The 18,516-nt window shown below is 37.6% G+C and overlaps 1 protein-coding gene across 1 annotated transcript; it reads left to right on the top strand.

Annotated features, from left to right (window-relative positions):
* The first annotated feature begins 655 nt into the window (after window positions 1-655).
* On the top strand, window positions 656-10,143 carry LOC137398165 (uncharacterized). Its single transcript, XM_068084271.1, has 8 exons — window positions 656-819; window positions 2,863-3,010; window positions 3,954-4,137; window positions 4,972-5,162; window positions 5,744-5,914; window positions 6,558-6,666; window positions 7,924-8,631; window positions 10,013-10,143. The coding sequence occupies exons 1-8, from the start codon at window positions 656-658 to the stop codon at window positions 10,141-10,143; spliced, it is 1,806 nt and encodes a 601-aa protein (XP_067940372.1).
* The last annotated feature ends 8,373 nt before the right edge of the window (window positions 10,144-18,516 follow it).

Raw genomic sequence — 18,516 nt, 5'->3', positions numbered from 1 at the left:
CACTGTTTTGGTAAATCATTTAAAATAACAAAGTACTCTGTACTGTACTTCTGTACTTTCTGTACTAATATTATTATTAATTTTTATTTATTTATTATATTAATTTATTATTTATTACTAATATTTATAATATAAATTTTCAATGTGTTACAAGTAACAAACATCACAAACTTGTCTCACATTCAGATGTTACCGAGTCTACAGCATTCTTATTGGTAATTTATACATCTTTGTTTCACCTTGGGAGTTGCCTTCTATTGTCAACTATGCGAGGTTGCCTCACTAGTCTTCAAAACTATTTTCAATTATAAAACATCTGATTGTATTGATAAAACTGGAAAGTTTTTATTGTTTTTATAAATACAAATAATATTAAAATACTATTATTTAATCATTAGAAAACTGGTATGAACCGTTTCAATTCAGTCATTTTTCAGTAGAACTCTTGATAGTTTTCCATTGCAATAAGCAGGAGCTTTCTAATACATTTAGACTATAGCATTGATGTGTGCCAGTTTTCTGCCTAGATACAATTCTCTCATTTGTGTTCATAGCAATTTTATAATAGAACGCTGAAGATATAATTTTAAGGAGTAGAAATTATAAATATTTGAACTTTTAAATTATCTTGTATTCTGGCTGTTTCATTGAAGCAATGGCTTCTGCATCAGAGGACATCGAATGCGAGTTTTGCGGTCTAAAAAATGATAAAATAGTTGATCCGAAGAAGTTGCCATGTGGGCACATAAACTGCATGCCATGCCTTACGTCACACTACAAAGAGAATGAGATTTTCTGGTGTGGTCTGCAAAGTTGCGGGTAAGTAATATTCAACAATACTTTCAAGTTAACATTAAAAATATTTAACACGGGAGAGCAAACTTGAAAAAGATAAATATTCATCTGTTGGCCCTGTTAACACTTCAAACAGTGATTGTTGTTGACGTTTTGTCTCTGGTCATTGTACTCTTCAGGGACATTGATTGGTAAAACAGGTTGTCTGCTACTTTGCGTGTTTTTGGTAAAGTAGCATTTACTTGGTTTGAACAGGCCCAAATGACTGACAATAGAGACAAAGATGATGTGTTGAAAATTGACAAACGCAAGCTGAAGATAGCTATCATGCTCTCCATTTGTACAAATCTTTATCAGACCATTGAGAAAGGATTTATGCAAATTTAATTTGTTGATATGAGTTTTTTTCAATAATTTTTCTGGACATACTACCATTTCCATTGTAACTTTAATCTGAAATCAGCTCTTTTAGAAATTTGTTTTTTATTTTGTTTTGCAGCAGTTTTAAATACCCTAGGACACTTATATTTTGCCAGTATTTAGTTTCGTGAGTAGCATTCAGAGTAAAATTTCGCTGCAACTTAATTTCGCAATTCTGATGAGTGCGAAAATATGATGTGAAAATAAATGCAGTGGAATAAACATAATTATATTCCTCAGGTTCGGTTTGTCGGTAAGAAATTTTTTTTATTCTGGAACTAGTTTGTAATTGTGAACCGCAGGTAGAATAGTATGGCCGAGATCGATAATGCAATGAGATCGCTTGCTGCCATTTGTTTCTTGGACTACTGTGAAATGGAATTTAATTACGTTGGAAATTTTAACGTTTTTGTCAAAATTTAGCTTGTTTTATATTAATATATTTTAATTTTAACGATCAACGGTGTTGTGTATAAGTATTAATTTAAACGTCTTCTCAAACACTCAACTGCTGCTAATAATTGCTGAACATCTCTATTTCAATAATTACAAGTTGTATACAAATACATACATGATACAGCTGCTAGTAATACTACAGCTACAGATACTAGCACAGTGTGTAATTATTATAACTTCTTCTCTTCCTTTTTCATTAGTGTTATTTATCAGAGCTAACTCTTTCTCTATTGCCTCATCTTCTGAACCATTACAAGTTACTGAAGAGGTGTCAGTGATGAATCCAAACCTTTCCAGAGACATGCTGCTTGTGTATTACTGTGAGTGTCAGTGTGTCTTATTTTCTTTCAACAGACGGTGCTCACTGCATTGATTGATGTACCCAACAAACAATAGCGCTACTAATGCGTGTGCACTGACATCAAGTTCCTATCATCATGAATCATTATTAATGGGAAAATAATCATAATTAATTGCAAAATAATAACGTAATCAATTTTGACAGTCAAATTATTTTGTTGGTTTATATTTTAACGATGCTATAGTGGTCGATAAAAACGTTAAAATAAATGTCGTTATAAAATTCTATTCTACAGTATCGATGAACAAAGCTATTTAATTCTGCGTTTTCGCTCGTTCGTTATGATAGTTTAGTTTCGCTCATGAAATTTTCGCGAGAGAGTGACTCCGCGAAAATGCGAAATTTAGATGAGGCGAATACATAAGTGTCCTAGGGTATGCCAACTTTTAGTCAAGCTCAAAACTATGTACACGCAAGTTATGAGATGACTAAAATGTCCACATGTCTACAAGTCAACATGGAGCTTGAGCACCTGACATTTAGATTATCAAGCTGACACTCTGACCAACTGAGCTAATCAGTTGCCTACAAAATCCTTCAATAATAGTACCAATCAGGGAATAAATATTGATTCCTTACAGTAATAATCAACATATTGACAAAAGATGGTTAATGATATAATAGATAATTGAGAGTGTTTCATTAGCAAATTGAACTGAATTAAAAAGAATTGAGCTGCCCATTATATTTTATTATGATAGCATATCTATTGGAGCAAGCGCCTAATAAACTTATAGGATAACACAATATATTGTTGTAACAGTATTAATAATGTTATTTTATTACACTATTTTTGGAATGTTCTGTTTTATGCCATCTTTGATTTTTAGCAAAGTGTATAAAATGTCCCCTGAAATGCTACCTGATTTTGATGATGCGCAATTCTGTGACACTTGTGTCAAGAAGGGGCAAAACAAGCGTCAGGCTGTGTCATATTGCACAGATTGCTCCAGAAAGTTTTGCACGAAGCACCTTGAGGTACGTAACATATGCACATGTAGTATATTAGGTTATTTGCCATTACCATTCATACCTTTAGATTTCATCTGGTCACACGAAGGTCTTTTTACAGAGCAGCATACTTACTGTTGTTAGCTCTGTTATTCCTTAGATATAAATAGAATGGTCTAGTTGTTTACTTGTACTTACCAGCTGCAATATCTCTCTTTATAAATATTTACTCGAGCCACCAGTTTATATACAGCATTAGATTATTAGGGGGTGACCTGCTATACGCTTATTATTTAGTAGGAGAAACTTTGTACTTAGGCTATGCAGTTTCAACTAAGTTATATAGGCGATCACTAGAGGTTTACTATGAAAGAGCTTTCTACTTTTTGTTATTTTATAAATCAAAGTTACTTCTAATGGTTATTCTGATAGTAGAGCAAGATAAATCACTAGTTAGCGCTTGTTCTGCTATTCCATTTAAACATGATTATAATAGGCAGTTGGTATACTAGAGGTGATAACATTATGTTTATAATAAGTAAGTGTAAGTTTAGCTGCAATAAAAATTATGCACAGTTGTTTTTTTGTTTACGCGTGCTCAACAACCTCCCAGTATTCATTGATACAAAAGCGGATATTATACATGTAGCTATCAAAGCTATTAATAGTGAATATGCTTTATTATAGTTTACAAATAGATATCTCATTGTCTTATCTGGGTCGCAACTGTTTCTCTACTTTGCCCAGAGAATCCTAAATTATCCTTAAACTTCCTCAGATGTTAATTTATATTAATAAAAGCCTGTCACCGATATCTTGAATCTCTTTTTTTGTCTGACAAATTACAATGATAGGAATTCTATGGCAACCACATATTTCTTTATTCTAGCAACTCGATTGGTTAATTGATGACTATCACGCCAGTGTCTATAGCTGGTATTTTGTCATAACATGTTTGGCTTTATTTCAGCAACATGATGGTGTACTTGAAGACCATCACACAATTCCCATGGCTCAGTATTTATCAAAGGCGAGCCCCAATCTTCCAGAGATTTGTACAAAACATGATAATCAGCCGCTAGTGGTGGGATGCAAGGTCTGCCATACCATCAGCTGTATGAAATGTGTAGCAGATTCAACCAGATGCGATAAAGGTAAGCTTATTGAGTTAACACTGTAACCTATCAGTGAACTCATCAGCATAGGGGGTGTGGCTGCTGCTGATGCTTTTAGTGAACGCTAGTATTATTCGGACGTAATAAGCGCACCAACTGCCTAATTTGAATTTTGAGACAGATTTTATTACTAACATATGGCGGAAAATATTTGTATGGAAAGAGCAAAAAATCATTGGCAAAAAATCAAAGACCAGTGTCATCGTAACCCAGAGCTCTCTGTAGTAGGCAACTTTGTTTGAGGTTTTTGCTGCACCTGATGCTAGTGGAGAACACCAATCTATTAGCATATGTAAGGATTATTTCATATTGACATCTGATGTCTTGTCATGATTGGCAGGCTGATCTCTAGTTAGTATATTTTATGAAGAAACACAAACTGCTCTGAATACAAAAAGTTCAACTTGTAATTAAAACTCGGCTGTTTTAAACTTATTACTCTGACAAAACGTTTGTAATTAATAAAATTAATAGAAACAGTTGTTAAAATATTCATTTTATAATGCAACTGCTTTGATGAGAATTGACTACAATAAAGGTCAAAGAAAAATATCGCACACTCGTCTGACAAATTAATAGAATTTTGCAGTTACTTCCATTTTCTCCACAGTCTGTTCCTTTTTTTCTCCTTATATATACATTCTTTAGCTGAACTTGTTTTTACACAAATATAGCCAGCAAGACCAGATCAAAGTGTGGTGTTGACGGCGTCACACAAACATCTGCCTTCTGTCTAACATCATGAGGTTTGTATCAAATTCATACTTCCTGTTTGATTTGTTCCTTGCTAACAGCTAAGATAATACTACACAGGTGGACCACATGACTTCCAGTTGCTTGAAGATCTGGCTGCCTCCCTCCTGAGTACTATGATAACAGTAGAGAGTGCAAAGAAGGATGAGGAATATGAAAAACTCTTCAAAGAAGTATCCAAAGTTCAGTCGGACTATGATGCTAAAACAGAAAGCATGCTTAAGCTTATTCGTAAGACAAGAGAGAGTCAGGTTTGTCAATATTATTCTTGTTACAAGGTTTCATGCTTGTAAAATCAGTGTTTAAAATCTATCAGTTACTCTATTAAGGTAACTAATACGGACTCTATTGACAAAACATTTTAGATACTTATTAATAAATATGTTAAGAAACTGCAAAAACAGCATATATTAGGAGTAATTTATCTGGTATTCACTGATAAAAACTGGTGTTTTATGAAACCATCAGTGGAATGAGTAGTTGCAGCAAGAGCGGACACACCGACTTCTGCCGACATCAACAGATTGATGGAATCTAGTGACTTTTAATTATAAATTGATAATCACTCCTTGTGATGTTTCTAATTGATATTCACGGCACAACGTTCCATTTAACTGCTTTTTATATCAGTAAAAAGCAGCCTAGCATATCATGCACTGTGTAGCTACTGGAGGATGTTATGTTTTTATTCTAGCACATCTCATATTCTTCTCCTTCAGGTTTACCCTAGTAGTTGCTGTGATACTGAAGCAATTGTGTTAGAATGAGGAGGTGGCCACAACTCCAGATTATTAGTTTCTCTGTTATTTCCATTTACTATTTTCTGTTACAGCTGAATGCGGTTAAACTTAAATATGACACACTTGAGAGACAGGTGCTGGAAAACCGACAGGAATCACAGACTAAAATTGCGGACTTCATAGAAGATGTGTTGCTCAAACAGTGGAATAGCCTGAGAACCCATCAAGAGTTGCTTGAAACTGGAACTAAGAGCCATTCTCCAGTAAGTTGTTTAGCACTATTGTTATTCTGGAGTTTATATTTGTGCATGAATGTTTGTACTGGCTGTATGTAAGCGTCTGTGTATATGTTGGTATACGTTTATGTACCCGTGCTGGTTTGGTAACATACTTGATGTATTGGAGGTTGTTGTATTAATATGCAGGTATTATTGAACGCGTATGGATAGTTGTGTTTGTACATGTATTCACATCCATTTATGTAATTGCATGTTTTGTGCAGTGTCTCCATGTCTATGTGTCAGCATATCTGCTGCATACGATCCACTTCATAAGACTACTAGACTGACTTCTCATGACCTACTGACCTCATACTACCAGCTGCCAGCTCCATCCATTCCTTCAATGCATCTGAGTCTATGAACTTGCTATTACTGATGTACCATACATTGTGAGCTGTCTACTAGCTCTCCTTACTTGTATGTTTCCATGGCTTAGTCTACACTCTCAGCCTTTCCATCCCTGCTTTACCTAATATCAGTCCTGTTCCTCAGGCATCACTTGTCAGGGTTTATATTCAGTAATGGCAGTTCTCCTATAGATAAACTGATTGTAAGTTTACCAATTTATACATTACATATCTCTGTCCTTCTTCTATTGATTCTATTAGGGTAACTCTATGTTTAGGCAGCAATTGTGAGAGGATTCAATGAGTTGAAGGCCCAGCTTGACAAAATCACCCAAGAGCATTTTCCAAAGCTCAAACTCACAGACCATCTACAGTTAAAGCAGATAGGTATGAATAACTGAAGATAGATGTATACATTTTCTATCATAATTGAGGGTGACCACACTGTCCTCCATGTACTATAGTGCTATATGTTTGTTTTGCACATTTTAGTATTTTGAATAAAATGTATGCTGTTTTAATTCATGGCAAGTTAGTATTTGAATCTGAAAATTTTGGCTATCGAAATAACTTCTTTTTTAGCTCTCACATAAAATGTTATGTTTTGTCGCCACTGGCACGGAAGCCTTGATTTTGACACATGTGCCCTGGAGGGTTTCTGGGGCTAAATGTAAAAAAGGACTTTCATAAGTACGTGTAATCACCATGTTCTGATAGCATCTGTGATCTTGGAGTTATCCTCTGATTGCCACTTTTGAATGAATGAATCTACATGTAATAAACTATTTTTATTAAATATCCAGCCTTTTGACTTGGTATAAAAATATAAAGACAATAAAACTTTAACTTTTATTGTACGTTCAATGATTTGGACTGTTACTGAGCAAAATTGTTAGGTTCATAACCTCAGAGTTAGTCGATATGATGGGCCTCTTTATTTCTGATATTTGAAGTTTCTTCAGCTTTTCAATAAATTTAGCTAGAAAGGTTAATGCACTTGTTAAAACTGCTCGTTAGCCTCAGGTCCAGTGTTCAAAATGTATCGTATATCAGATATGTCTATAAGTCTTATAGCCTCATTGTCATTCATGTGCAGCCTCAGGTTATTTTATACTTTGTGCTGCCAAACCAGCTCTTACAGGATGAGCTGCCATCACTGTATATCAACATATTCACATAATAATTACCATTGTTACATGGAATACTAGAGTACCTTTAACCATACTAATAGTTAATAGTCTGGTGTTTAGGTGAGAAATAGCTAGGTGAAAAGAGCCAGGTTGGCATACCTCCAAGTAATCCATGTAACAATGGCTAATATAAGATGCTGCTGATAGCAGTTTATATTAGTATTATATAACTAATTATTAGTTTATAGTTGTACAGTATGGCAGCGCTGTCATATTGACTGAATGTTGAGTTATTTTTAATTGGATAAAATATCCTTTCCTTACTCTTCTTTTCATGCAAGGTAGAGGAAAATTCTTGAACATAATTTTATAGTTAGATACAGAACAGTGTGAAGATGGTGATATAACTGGAATCCTGACTACTATGAGCTAATATCTTTCTCTCAAGTACAATATTTCAGTGTATAATATTTAATAACTGTTGCTAGTCACATGTACACTCTATATACTACAGGTGAGAGGAGAGATATCGAGTTGGAAGTTACCTCATCTCATGATATCGTCTTTGAACAAAAAGCTTCACCAGTTCAACTCCCTAAGTCCCTCACCAAACTGTCCTCCATACAACTACCATCCTGTCCCCTCTCCATCTGCCACTATAAGGGTAATACTTATGTTGGCCTAGATTATAACACAGTCAGCAGAGTAGATGCTGATAATAAGATCACCAACAAGTTCATTTCCGCCTCCGGTCCTGTAACGTCTGTCACTTGCTACAAGGAAAGAATTTACACCTTGTCCGGTCGCAGTCCTCATACAGTTGGTGTCTACAGCATGTCAGGGAAGTTGATCACCAGCTGGAAGCATCCTGATCATGGCTACTTCTCTGACATGCTGGTGATAATTGAAGACAAGGTTCTTATCACAGACCCATCCAACACCAGAATCACTACCTACTCCTTAGATGGTCAAGTTCTACATCATACTCCCTGTCCTCTTCTCGCTGGTAGCCACAGTGTCAGGATGTGCGCCCCTGACAACAACTCTCTCATCATATCTTCCAGCAGACATTCCAAAGTATTTAAAATAGATAGGACCACCCAGGGAGTCATGTGGACCCTCACTGAAGTGGAGAACCCTCAAGGGCTGGGGGTCTATGGGGAGTATATTCTACTGGCTGCAGTCAACAACAAGACTATCTACATCATTAATTCTACTACAGGTTAGTTATTAGTATGATGCAGGGTTGTTATAATATATACTAGTATAACATAGGAATATATTTTAAGTAAATTGTGTTACATAGAGGCTAGTAAGATCTTTGTAAATGTTTCAATGTTAAAATGTTTCATGTTAGAATGTTCATGAAATTTCACGTTAAATGTTTCATGGTACAATTAGGTCCTGTTAGGGGTGTCATATGTAATATTCTATGATAGACTGTGCTCTTATGTTTTAAATTAAAATACTTTGAAAAGATGTATATGGCTATAAAGAGATGAGCCATATAATAGTGTAATATGTAATTTAATACTACATGACAAGTTGAGCTTACACTGAATGTACCATATATAATACCCTTTGGTAGACTGAGCTCATTTTGCAGGATGTTATTAAAACAAAAGTATTTGGTTATTTGTTAATGGAAGACCTCTACTTACATTTATTTTATTATAAAAAATCTGGCCATATACAGTCGTTGCAACATTTTAACAATGAAATATAATACTGCATGATAGTCTGAGCTTTTGCTGAAGGTAGACTGAGCTCCTATTGTTGGCTAAACAGAAAGAAATCACTTTTAAAGAATGATTTTAAGACTCATAACAAAGGAACAATGTTCTTAATAACTTTTACAAGTTATTAAAATTAGGATTAAAATTAATAAATCAGAGTTTTATATTAACAACAAGAAAGTGTATATCGGTACCTTACCAATATGTAAGATAGCAGTGATAAATGTTATTTTATTGTAGAAATCCTGTTCTTCCTAATCAAGTACTTTTAAGTGTACCTGTGAGTGTACTGTGTTAGATAAAGCATTACCAGCTCTTATCACACCCTCTGACCATGTAGTTCATATCAGAATAGGTGAACTATATGTGACCTCTGATATATATTCACTGATATATATATGTGATTCCTCTGCTATATATTCACTCTTGATTTAAAGTCAGTCTGTTTCTATCTCAATCATGTCTGAAAATATGAAACTATTTGATTATGATAGAACTCATGCTAAGATGTGCTTATCCTCAAAACAAGCTATTTATGCAAGGATTAACTCTGTGTCATTGTCTTGTAAATTTTTGCCACTGCGGAATTGTAAGAGCAATATTACATTACCGCAGTGCTCTCATTTTGTAAGGAAGGGCTTGCTGGACCCCTTCCTTTAGCATTCGATGTAACAATGGCTATTATTGTGCTATGAGAGAACCAATCATTTGTACCTTTGGAATGCATCATGTAATTTCATGTCAAGTTGTATGTTGCCTCCATGTTTTTTCTATTTCAACTGGAAAACCTGGCTGACAGCAGTGTCCATGTGTAACTAATATTCATCTGTTGAATTTTAACTGTGTATTTATTATTATATATTGTAGGGAAGATAGTCTCTCAGATGGCACATGATGATATAGCTAGAGGTGGTGTGTTCTCCTTAGAGGTATATGGCTCCACCCTACTTGTACCTAAACACGACAGCGAAGATGTCACCACCTACAAGATGACATAACTAATAACTAGAGAGAGTTGATTATAAACATGTTGATTCCTTCTATTATTACTAGTGATTATTATATTACTAGATGTTCTTGATGACTGTCTGTAATCCTTGCTATATGTACATATGTCTGCATACATCTGAATATGTGTGAGTATAAAATGTATGTTTCTACTTGTATATGGCTCTCTGCCTGCTAAGCAATCAGAGTACATACACCATAGTGTTGGAGTTGTATAAGTATATATATACATGCATGGGTGTACATATCATGATATTTGTATCGATGTTGACAACTCCATGCATCCTTGTAGTGCCTGAATATGTATGTTTGATTTTATGTGTTGGGCTGTTTGAATGCCGGTATATTTGAGGCTGGGTTCAGGCATTTGTAGACCAGAATGTCTCATTTTTATACTTGTTTGGATATTTTACTCTGCGTTTTTTAAATTTAAAGGTTTGTAATAAATTATATTGTCTTTGGGCAGAAAATGTGAAACTATCATAGCAGGGCAATGGAATATGTCAATAGGTGAAAGGTCAGAGAGCTCTTCAAACTTTCCTTGATAAACATCCATAGAAATAAAATCCAACATAACCTGGAAGCTTGCCAAACATTCTAGAAGAAAGCTGGTAATAAGCAATTAGAAAAGTTATAAAGCATCTAATAGAATTGCCCTGCTATACTGAATGCTGTGAATGTTTGCAGGTAGATAAGAAAAACTGCAGGTTACAGAAAACAGACATAAGTGCATATGATTATTAGCACATGTAGTATGTTATAATATAGTCTTCATCATGAACAATCAGTATGAGAATAGATACACTCATTTACTGTAATCTGTTAACTGGAGACTATTATCTGTCTGTAGGAAAGGTTAAAAGGTCGGTTCACAGAGCTAGTCAATTATTAATTTTTCCTAAATAGTAACCAAGAATGATAAAGATAACAAACTATTAACCAAGACAAACCTGTTTTTCGCAGCAAATTGAATATTTGGAAGTTTGCCAGCTCTACTAGAAGAAAGCTTGTTGATTGACACACGACTGTGGCTCGTATAACAAGGAAGCTTGTATAGAGCTGAATTTATTATGGCCTTGCCGTCGGGAGGCTTGCCAAGTCTACTAAAGAAAGTCAATATGTGGTGTAAAAATCCAGCAACGAGTGTAACAACCATATTTGTGCAGTGCTAAAATTTTATAAATTTTATATTAGTTTACATGCTTGTCTTCTTCTGATAGATATGGTAATATAATAGTATAATTGAATAACTACTGGGTTAGCTCAACATAGATATTGACAAAGAAAAGATAACTCCGAATTGTCATCATACATTCTCGTGTTAGATAGTATTAGTGGTTGACAGAGAACCCTACTTAACAAACTAGAGAACTTACCAATAGATTATAGTAGTGGCTACTAGTAACTACATTGACTAATATACAGCCAGAACAGATGTAATGGATTTATATATAATTGCTGCGATATGTTGGCCATTTTTGTTTGGCTGAGAATTTCACCTTCTTCATGACAAACAACCGCTAGACTTGAATTACAAAATTATGAATCATGTTGTTTGCTAAGAACAGTGGTCAGCTTGGTATTTCTGCTGACGCCGGAACTACAGAGTAAATAGTCTACACATGAAGAGATAATGATTGGACCAAGTAAATAAAGACTTTAAGTTTATTGGTCTACCATTTATGTTTAGAAAGTATAAAACACTGTGTTACCTTATTTTTACTCAGTCTTTTTCCTGCTCTTATCTGAATATATTCTAAGCCTTATTCTATATTCAAGGTATGTCTTAGTCTGAATTAGTAAATAAAAGGAATTATAACCTGTGAAATTAAGCTTGTTGTTATATCTCTATCAATCTAGATTGTGGATAAGAGATTTTAGTCGCATGCTATGCTATTCTAGGCTGAAACGGCTTATCACCGAACAGCGTTGGTCTATCAATATCTGATTATCTCAGATATTGTTTGAGTTTGTACAACTTTTCATAGTCATCATATCACTATGTCAAGTTGATTATCCTATGTCAATTGATTGTCTCAATTACATAGGACTACGTTACTGAAGTGGCAATTATAACACGAAAGTCATCCTTTCGGGGTTATGGGGTTACACTAGTACTGTTCATCACAGTTTAGTGTAGCTGTGGGCAATATCAATAACCCGAAAGTCATCCTTTCAGGGTTATGTGGCTATGCTAACACTGTTCATCACAGTTTAGTGTAGCTATCTAGGCCTATTTAAATATTAGGGTTAATATTAATCCGACAGCATTTAAACTATAGCCCGTGAGTTCTTGAAGGTGTAGTAATACGTAGGTATTAGGGAAAATCCTTCACACTGGTGGCAGCGGTGGGATTTTATATAGTTTATAATGCCCCCCCGTCGGCGTCGTCAAGCGTCACCTGAACCAATGGCAACGGGAGGCGCAAATATGGACCAATTAGCTCAGGCTTTGGCTAATGTGAATTTAAATAGACAGGCAACTTTTAAACTACCTAAGTATGATGGTAGCGGAGATGTTGAATTGTATTTGCAGCAGTTCATTGATATTAGTACTGCTAATCATTGAGAAGATTGAGCCGCCTTATTACATCTAAAATGCGCTTTGGAAGGGGCGGCTGCAGCTTGCAGTCGTGGGGAGACACTTGAAATCATCTTTCAAGTTCTGCGGGCCCGCTTTGGAATTAGTCCAAGACAAGCTAGAGACAAATTGGGACAGCTAAGGTACGAGAGTAACTCATCATTACATGTGCTGAGAGCTGAAGTAGAGCGGTTGGTAGATATTGCTTACCCAGCTGCTGGCCAAGAAATTCGGAACACATTGGCTATCGACACTTTCACCCAAGCACTAAATCATAATGCGCTTCAGCGTCATCTGTTAGTGCTCCAAATAGAGTCAGTAGCTGATGCTGTGACAGCTGCCCAGGAGTATTTCCAAGTGGGAAACAACTCTGGAAAATCTAAACACCACGTTGATTCTGTAGAAGATGACCAGGTGTCAGTCGAAAAGAAGTCACCAATGGAGCTGGTGATGGAGAAGATGTTGCAGCAAATGGAAACTAACACAAAGGTTGTACAGCAACTTCTACAGCAGAAACCCATCAATACGGGTAGATCTTCCGGGCAAGCCTCAAATAACGGACCAAGGATCCCTCTCCAATGCTATGGATGCGGGGGTCCTCATCTAAAAAAAAACTGTCCCGCCTTAAAAACACCAATTCCAAAGGCGGGAAACGGAGAGAGTCCACAGCAGTAAGACTTGCTGACTGTGGCAATACTGATAGGTCAAAAAGTCAGGAATCTACCAACGCTTCTAAATCAACATCACCCCAAAATGGCAATGATAGTCTCTTGTCTTTGGCGGTAGATGGGCCCAATAGGGAGTTACCTCATTCATCACAGGTAACTGAACCTACACGTATCAACCCCAGTTACTTCCTCCCAGAGAAGGTGTCGGGCAGACCTGTTCATTTTCTGATAGACTCTGGATGTACGTCTAATATCATATCAGAGCATGTGTTTGAAAGAATATCTAAAGGAGTTAGAGATCAGCTGATGCCATATGAGTCTCAAGGAAGACTCGCAGATGGTAGTCAGATGGAGATCTCAGGGACAATCGAGTTGTCAGGAAGACTCAGAGATATTGTTTTTGTGTCTGAATTCTTAGTATGCCCCGTCACTGAGGATGCAATACTAGGAATGCCATTTTTAGAAAACAATGCTTGTGTCATGGATTTTAGACTTCAGAGTTTAAAAATGAAAGGCAGAGAGCTGAAGTGTACTAATCAGTTCGGTGATCGACTGCAGAGCAAAGTTCAAGTGGTTCACAAAGTTACCATTCCATCCCATTCTGAAATGATAGTGAAGGGTAGACTATGTGGGAAAACGACAAACGGAGTTGGGGTAGTTGACAGGTGGGAGGAGAATCCCAAGGCTGCTCCAGGGTTGTGGCTGGGAACATGCTTGGCAAAAGTAGGTGAGAAGTTGCAAGTCCCAATACGCTGCATTAATATAACACGAGCACCGATCGTGATAAATGCGGGTAGTTGCGTGGAGATGTTCTATGTGGTAGAGATTCCAAGCGATGGAGTGGTAGAAGTACGTCAAATAATAAATGTGTTAAATGAAGGTAACAGTCAAACTGAAGATCATCTCTCAGTAGGCTCTATGCCTGAACATGTGGGCTCTGTATATCAGGAAGCAATAAAACTTTGCACTACTGACAGAGAAAGACGTAGTATTGGGAAGCTGCTGATGGAGTTTCAGGACGTTTTCAGCAGATCTGATGCTGATGTTGGCCAGACACATTTAATCAAGCACTCAATACCGGTTAAGCCAGGAACTTGGCCAATTAAGCAACCACCCCGACGCCTCGGACCTGAAAAGGAAGCGGAAGTTGAGCGGCAGGTAAAAGAACTATCGGAGCAGGGGCTCATCACCCCGTCCAATAGTGCTTGGAGTTCGCCAGTCGTCCTGGTGAAACGTAAAGATGGAAACTGGCGGTTTTGTATTGACTACCGCCAATTGAATTTCGTCACAGAACAAGACTGTCATCCGTTGCCGCGAATAGATGAAAGTCTTGATGCATTGGCCGGGAGTAAGATATTCAGCACCCTTGATTTGATATCCGGGTACTGGCAGCTTCCTTTAGATGAGGATGCACAGGACAAATCCTCGTTTGTAACTCGAGATGGGCTGTGGAAGTGGACGGTGCTTCCCTTTGGGCTCACCTCTGCTCCTGCTTGTTTTAGTCGCTTGATGGAGCGGGTGATGAGGGGTCTTCACTGGAAAACCTTGCTTTTGTATCTCGGCGATATTATTGTGTTCAGTGAGGATATTGATTCGCATATAGAGCGGTTAGCAGCTGTATTCGAGCGCCTACGGGCAGCGGGTCTGAAATTGAAGCCTCGTAAATGTGATCTTTTTAAAGCCGAAGTGAAATACCTTGGTCACGTGGTGAGGGCAGATGGTGTAGCTACCAACCCCGAAAAGATAGTGGATGTGAAAGAGTGGCCTGTTCCAAAATGTGTGCGTGAGCTGAAGGCTTTCCTCGGAACAGCTGGCTATTACCGCCAGTATGTTCCAAATTTCTCAGTTATTGCTAGTCCTTTGAATCAGTTAACATCTACGTCTGCTTCTTTTTGTTGGTCGCCCGAGTGTCAGAAATCGTTCGAGACTTTGAAAGAATGTTTGGTGACTTCAGAAGTTCTCGGGTATCCAGACCCAAGCCTTTCGTTCATTCTGGACATAGATGCTAGTGCTGAAGGTATAGGGGGAGTTTTGTCCCAAGTTCAAAATGGTAAAGAAAGAGTAATTTCTTATTATAGCAAGTCGTTCAGTTCTCCTGAACGAAACTATTGCGTAACTAGAAAGGAACTTCTTGCTGTTATTAAGTGTGTTAAACACTTTCGACCCTATCTGTATGGTCGTCAGTTCCTTGTCCAAACGAACCATGCATCATTGATGTGGTTGGCTAGAAGGAAAGAGCCTTCGTGCCAGGTGGCTCGGTGGTTAGAAATTCTCGGAGAATTCCAGTATCGGATCGAACACCGGAAAGGCATCCGCCACGGAAACGCGGATGGTTTAAGTCGAATGACTTGTTTCGATTGTAAACAATGTAAACGAACAGAGATCCGAGATGGTGGACCTACAAAAAAGGAAATAATGGCAGAACTTCTAGTGGATGAAAATAGATCATCTCTATTTCCACCAGATCGTACGGAAGGGAGCACCTGATCATCTCCGGTACCATGCCATTATCCCACTAGAGGTAAAATTGGTTTAGTTGGACGTAGTGAACTTAGTAGCAACAAGGTGGAGGGCTCATCGCCCTCTAACCTGATGGAAATGGAGGGATCGTCTCCCACCATTTCTGTCATGGACTCGCAGTCTATGAATAACAAAGTTGTGAGTTTACAAAAACAGCAGCCAAGTGAGGTTGCAGACATTTACAATGCTGTGGAAAGCGGTCAAGAGATTTCACGGCAAAAGCTTGAATGCGGTAGTAAGGAGTTAAGGAAATTACACAGTTTGTTACCATCACTAAAGATTCTAAATGAGAGGCTGGTGATTCAGATTAAAATTAATGGACGGATACATAATTGCACTATTTGTCCCAAAACAGCGCGTAAAACAGTTATATGGGAGACTCATCGTCTGACCCATAGTGGTATAATGCGGACTGCTCGTCGCGTTCGCATGCAGTGGTTTTGGCCCGGCATGATGTCGGAAATTCGCAAGCTCGTTCGCACTTGCGAAATTTGTCAACTAGCAAAACACAGCCCAGTTCCACAGTCCGGAAACCGCCAACGGCTATACAGCGGCCGACCCTGGCAAAAAGTGGCTGTAGATTTAGTAGGGCCATTCCCCCAAACTGAACGAGGGAACCAATGGATTCTGGTCTTAACCGACCATTTCACAAGATGGCAAGATGCTCTACCTCTGCCTGACGCCACTGCTCCGGTAGTAGCAGAAGCACTTGATGGCCGTATCTTCTGTTACCTGGGATTGCCAGAACAAATACACTCCGACCAAGGCGCACAATTTCAATCCGCCCTAATGGTAGAGCTTTGTCCGCTCTGGAAGATAGCCAAAAGTAAAACCACTCCCTACCACCCTCAAGGGAATAGTATGGTAGAGAGAATGAATCGGACGCTCGGGGACTCATTGCGCAGTCTTCTGTTGGGAAGACAACAAGAGGACTGAGATTTTCTGTTGCCTCAAATTATGAGAGGGTTCCGTGCCTCGCCCCATTCTGCAACTGGCGAGACAGCAAACTATCTTATGTTTGGAAGAGAAACGCGACTTCCGGATCAAATCGTTTATGGGGTAACAGATACTGAAAATGTTACCACCCAACAATATGCCCTAGAGTTGCTGGAGCGACTTCAAGAGGCCCATGACAAGCTGCGGCAGCAGCAGCTCGAAATTCGAACAGATGATTCTGACGAACCTCCACTATACGAAGTCGGTGACTTGGTTAGCATGACACAAAAAAGAAAGAAGAGAGGGCAGAGCGAGAAACTGTGTCCTAAATTTGTTGGTCCTTTCCGAATCACTGAGGTGAGGCCGAACCACACTTACAAACTGGAGCGGAATGGTCAGGAATCCATTCAGAATGAAAGTCGACTAAAACCGTTTGTGGAGTGTGTAGAAGAAGCGGGTCAGGCTCCGTTTATCTCGGAGCCTGTGCGCCATCCTAACATGAAAGGAGCTAGAAAACTCAGAAAGGCACCTGATCCTTTGTTTAGTTTAGAAGATTTTCCTCCGCTAATGCCAAACCCAAAAGAGCAACAGTACACTGAGCAAGGAGCTTCCGCGGAAGATGTAGTAGAAGCGATCGCCCAGCCTGAAGTGTTAGAAGAAATACCGAGACGTTCACTGAAACATTATCTCGTAGATTATGCAAATAAGTGATGGATCGTCTCCATTGCCACGGCTGTGATCATCTCACAGGCCCATCTTGTGTTGGGAAGTAGTTAGTTACATATATATATATATATATATATATATATATATATATATAGTCAAATTGTAGTGAATAGGAGGCCACTTTGGAAAATATATCCACGATATAGGGCTTTTGGATAATAGGAGGCTTCTGATAGGAGGCTTCGCTAAAAACATGCTAAAACAACTCTACTCGTCATGCTGATCGCATACATATCTATTTTGCATTTTGCAAAAATTTTGCCGGAGAATGCAACATTTTGGAAAATTTTGCAGGTTGGGAGGCTCTGTAGTATGAATTGGAGGGCCTCCCATTAGCGCACAAATCGAATTTTTTTATATAAAATTTGGAGTTGTCTTCTCTTTTGCACAAGCAATTATCTTCTCTTTAATTTCATGGACTCCTATTAGGTTTTTGATGTCTAGCATTAGATAGTCTTAGTGTCAAGGTCTACATTACTTCTTTTTATATGAATTTAGCTAAATTCCATATGATATTTAATTTTAAGGATTTTAGTTGCAATGAACCTTGATTGTAAGATAAAATGTTTTAATAATAGGTTGCAAAAGCCAACTAATTCGGTTTTCAGGACTTTGGTCAACTAATGCTAAAAAAAGACTTATTTGCAAATATTTTTGTGCTTTGATCAAATGTTTGTCATATTGTTTATCCACATGAAACTTTTGTTTCACCCTTTATAGCTTGTTCGTGTTAAGCAACGCAACAACTAGCATTTTGTTAGTTCTAAACAAGTAGCAATAATGATTGGATTGGTATCGAGATCATCATAGTTTTCACATAGAAACAAATACACTTTGTGATCATATATTAAAGCATCGCATATATTCAAGCATGCTGCAAATATACCGGTTACATTCACAGAGCTAAAATGTTCAAAACATAAATTTCAAAC

Source organism: Watersipora subatra, chromosome 6, assembly GCF_963576615.1.
Source record: "Watersipora subatra chromosome 6, tzWatSuba1.1, whole genome shotgun sequence".
In the NCBI taxonomy this organism is placed as follows: Eukaryota; Metazoa; Bryozoa; class Gymnolaemata; order Cheilostomatida; family Watersiporidae; genus Watersipora; species Watersipora subatra.
Note: the sequence above shows the minus strand (reverse complement) of the source record. Positions and strands in the feature narration are given on the sequence as shown.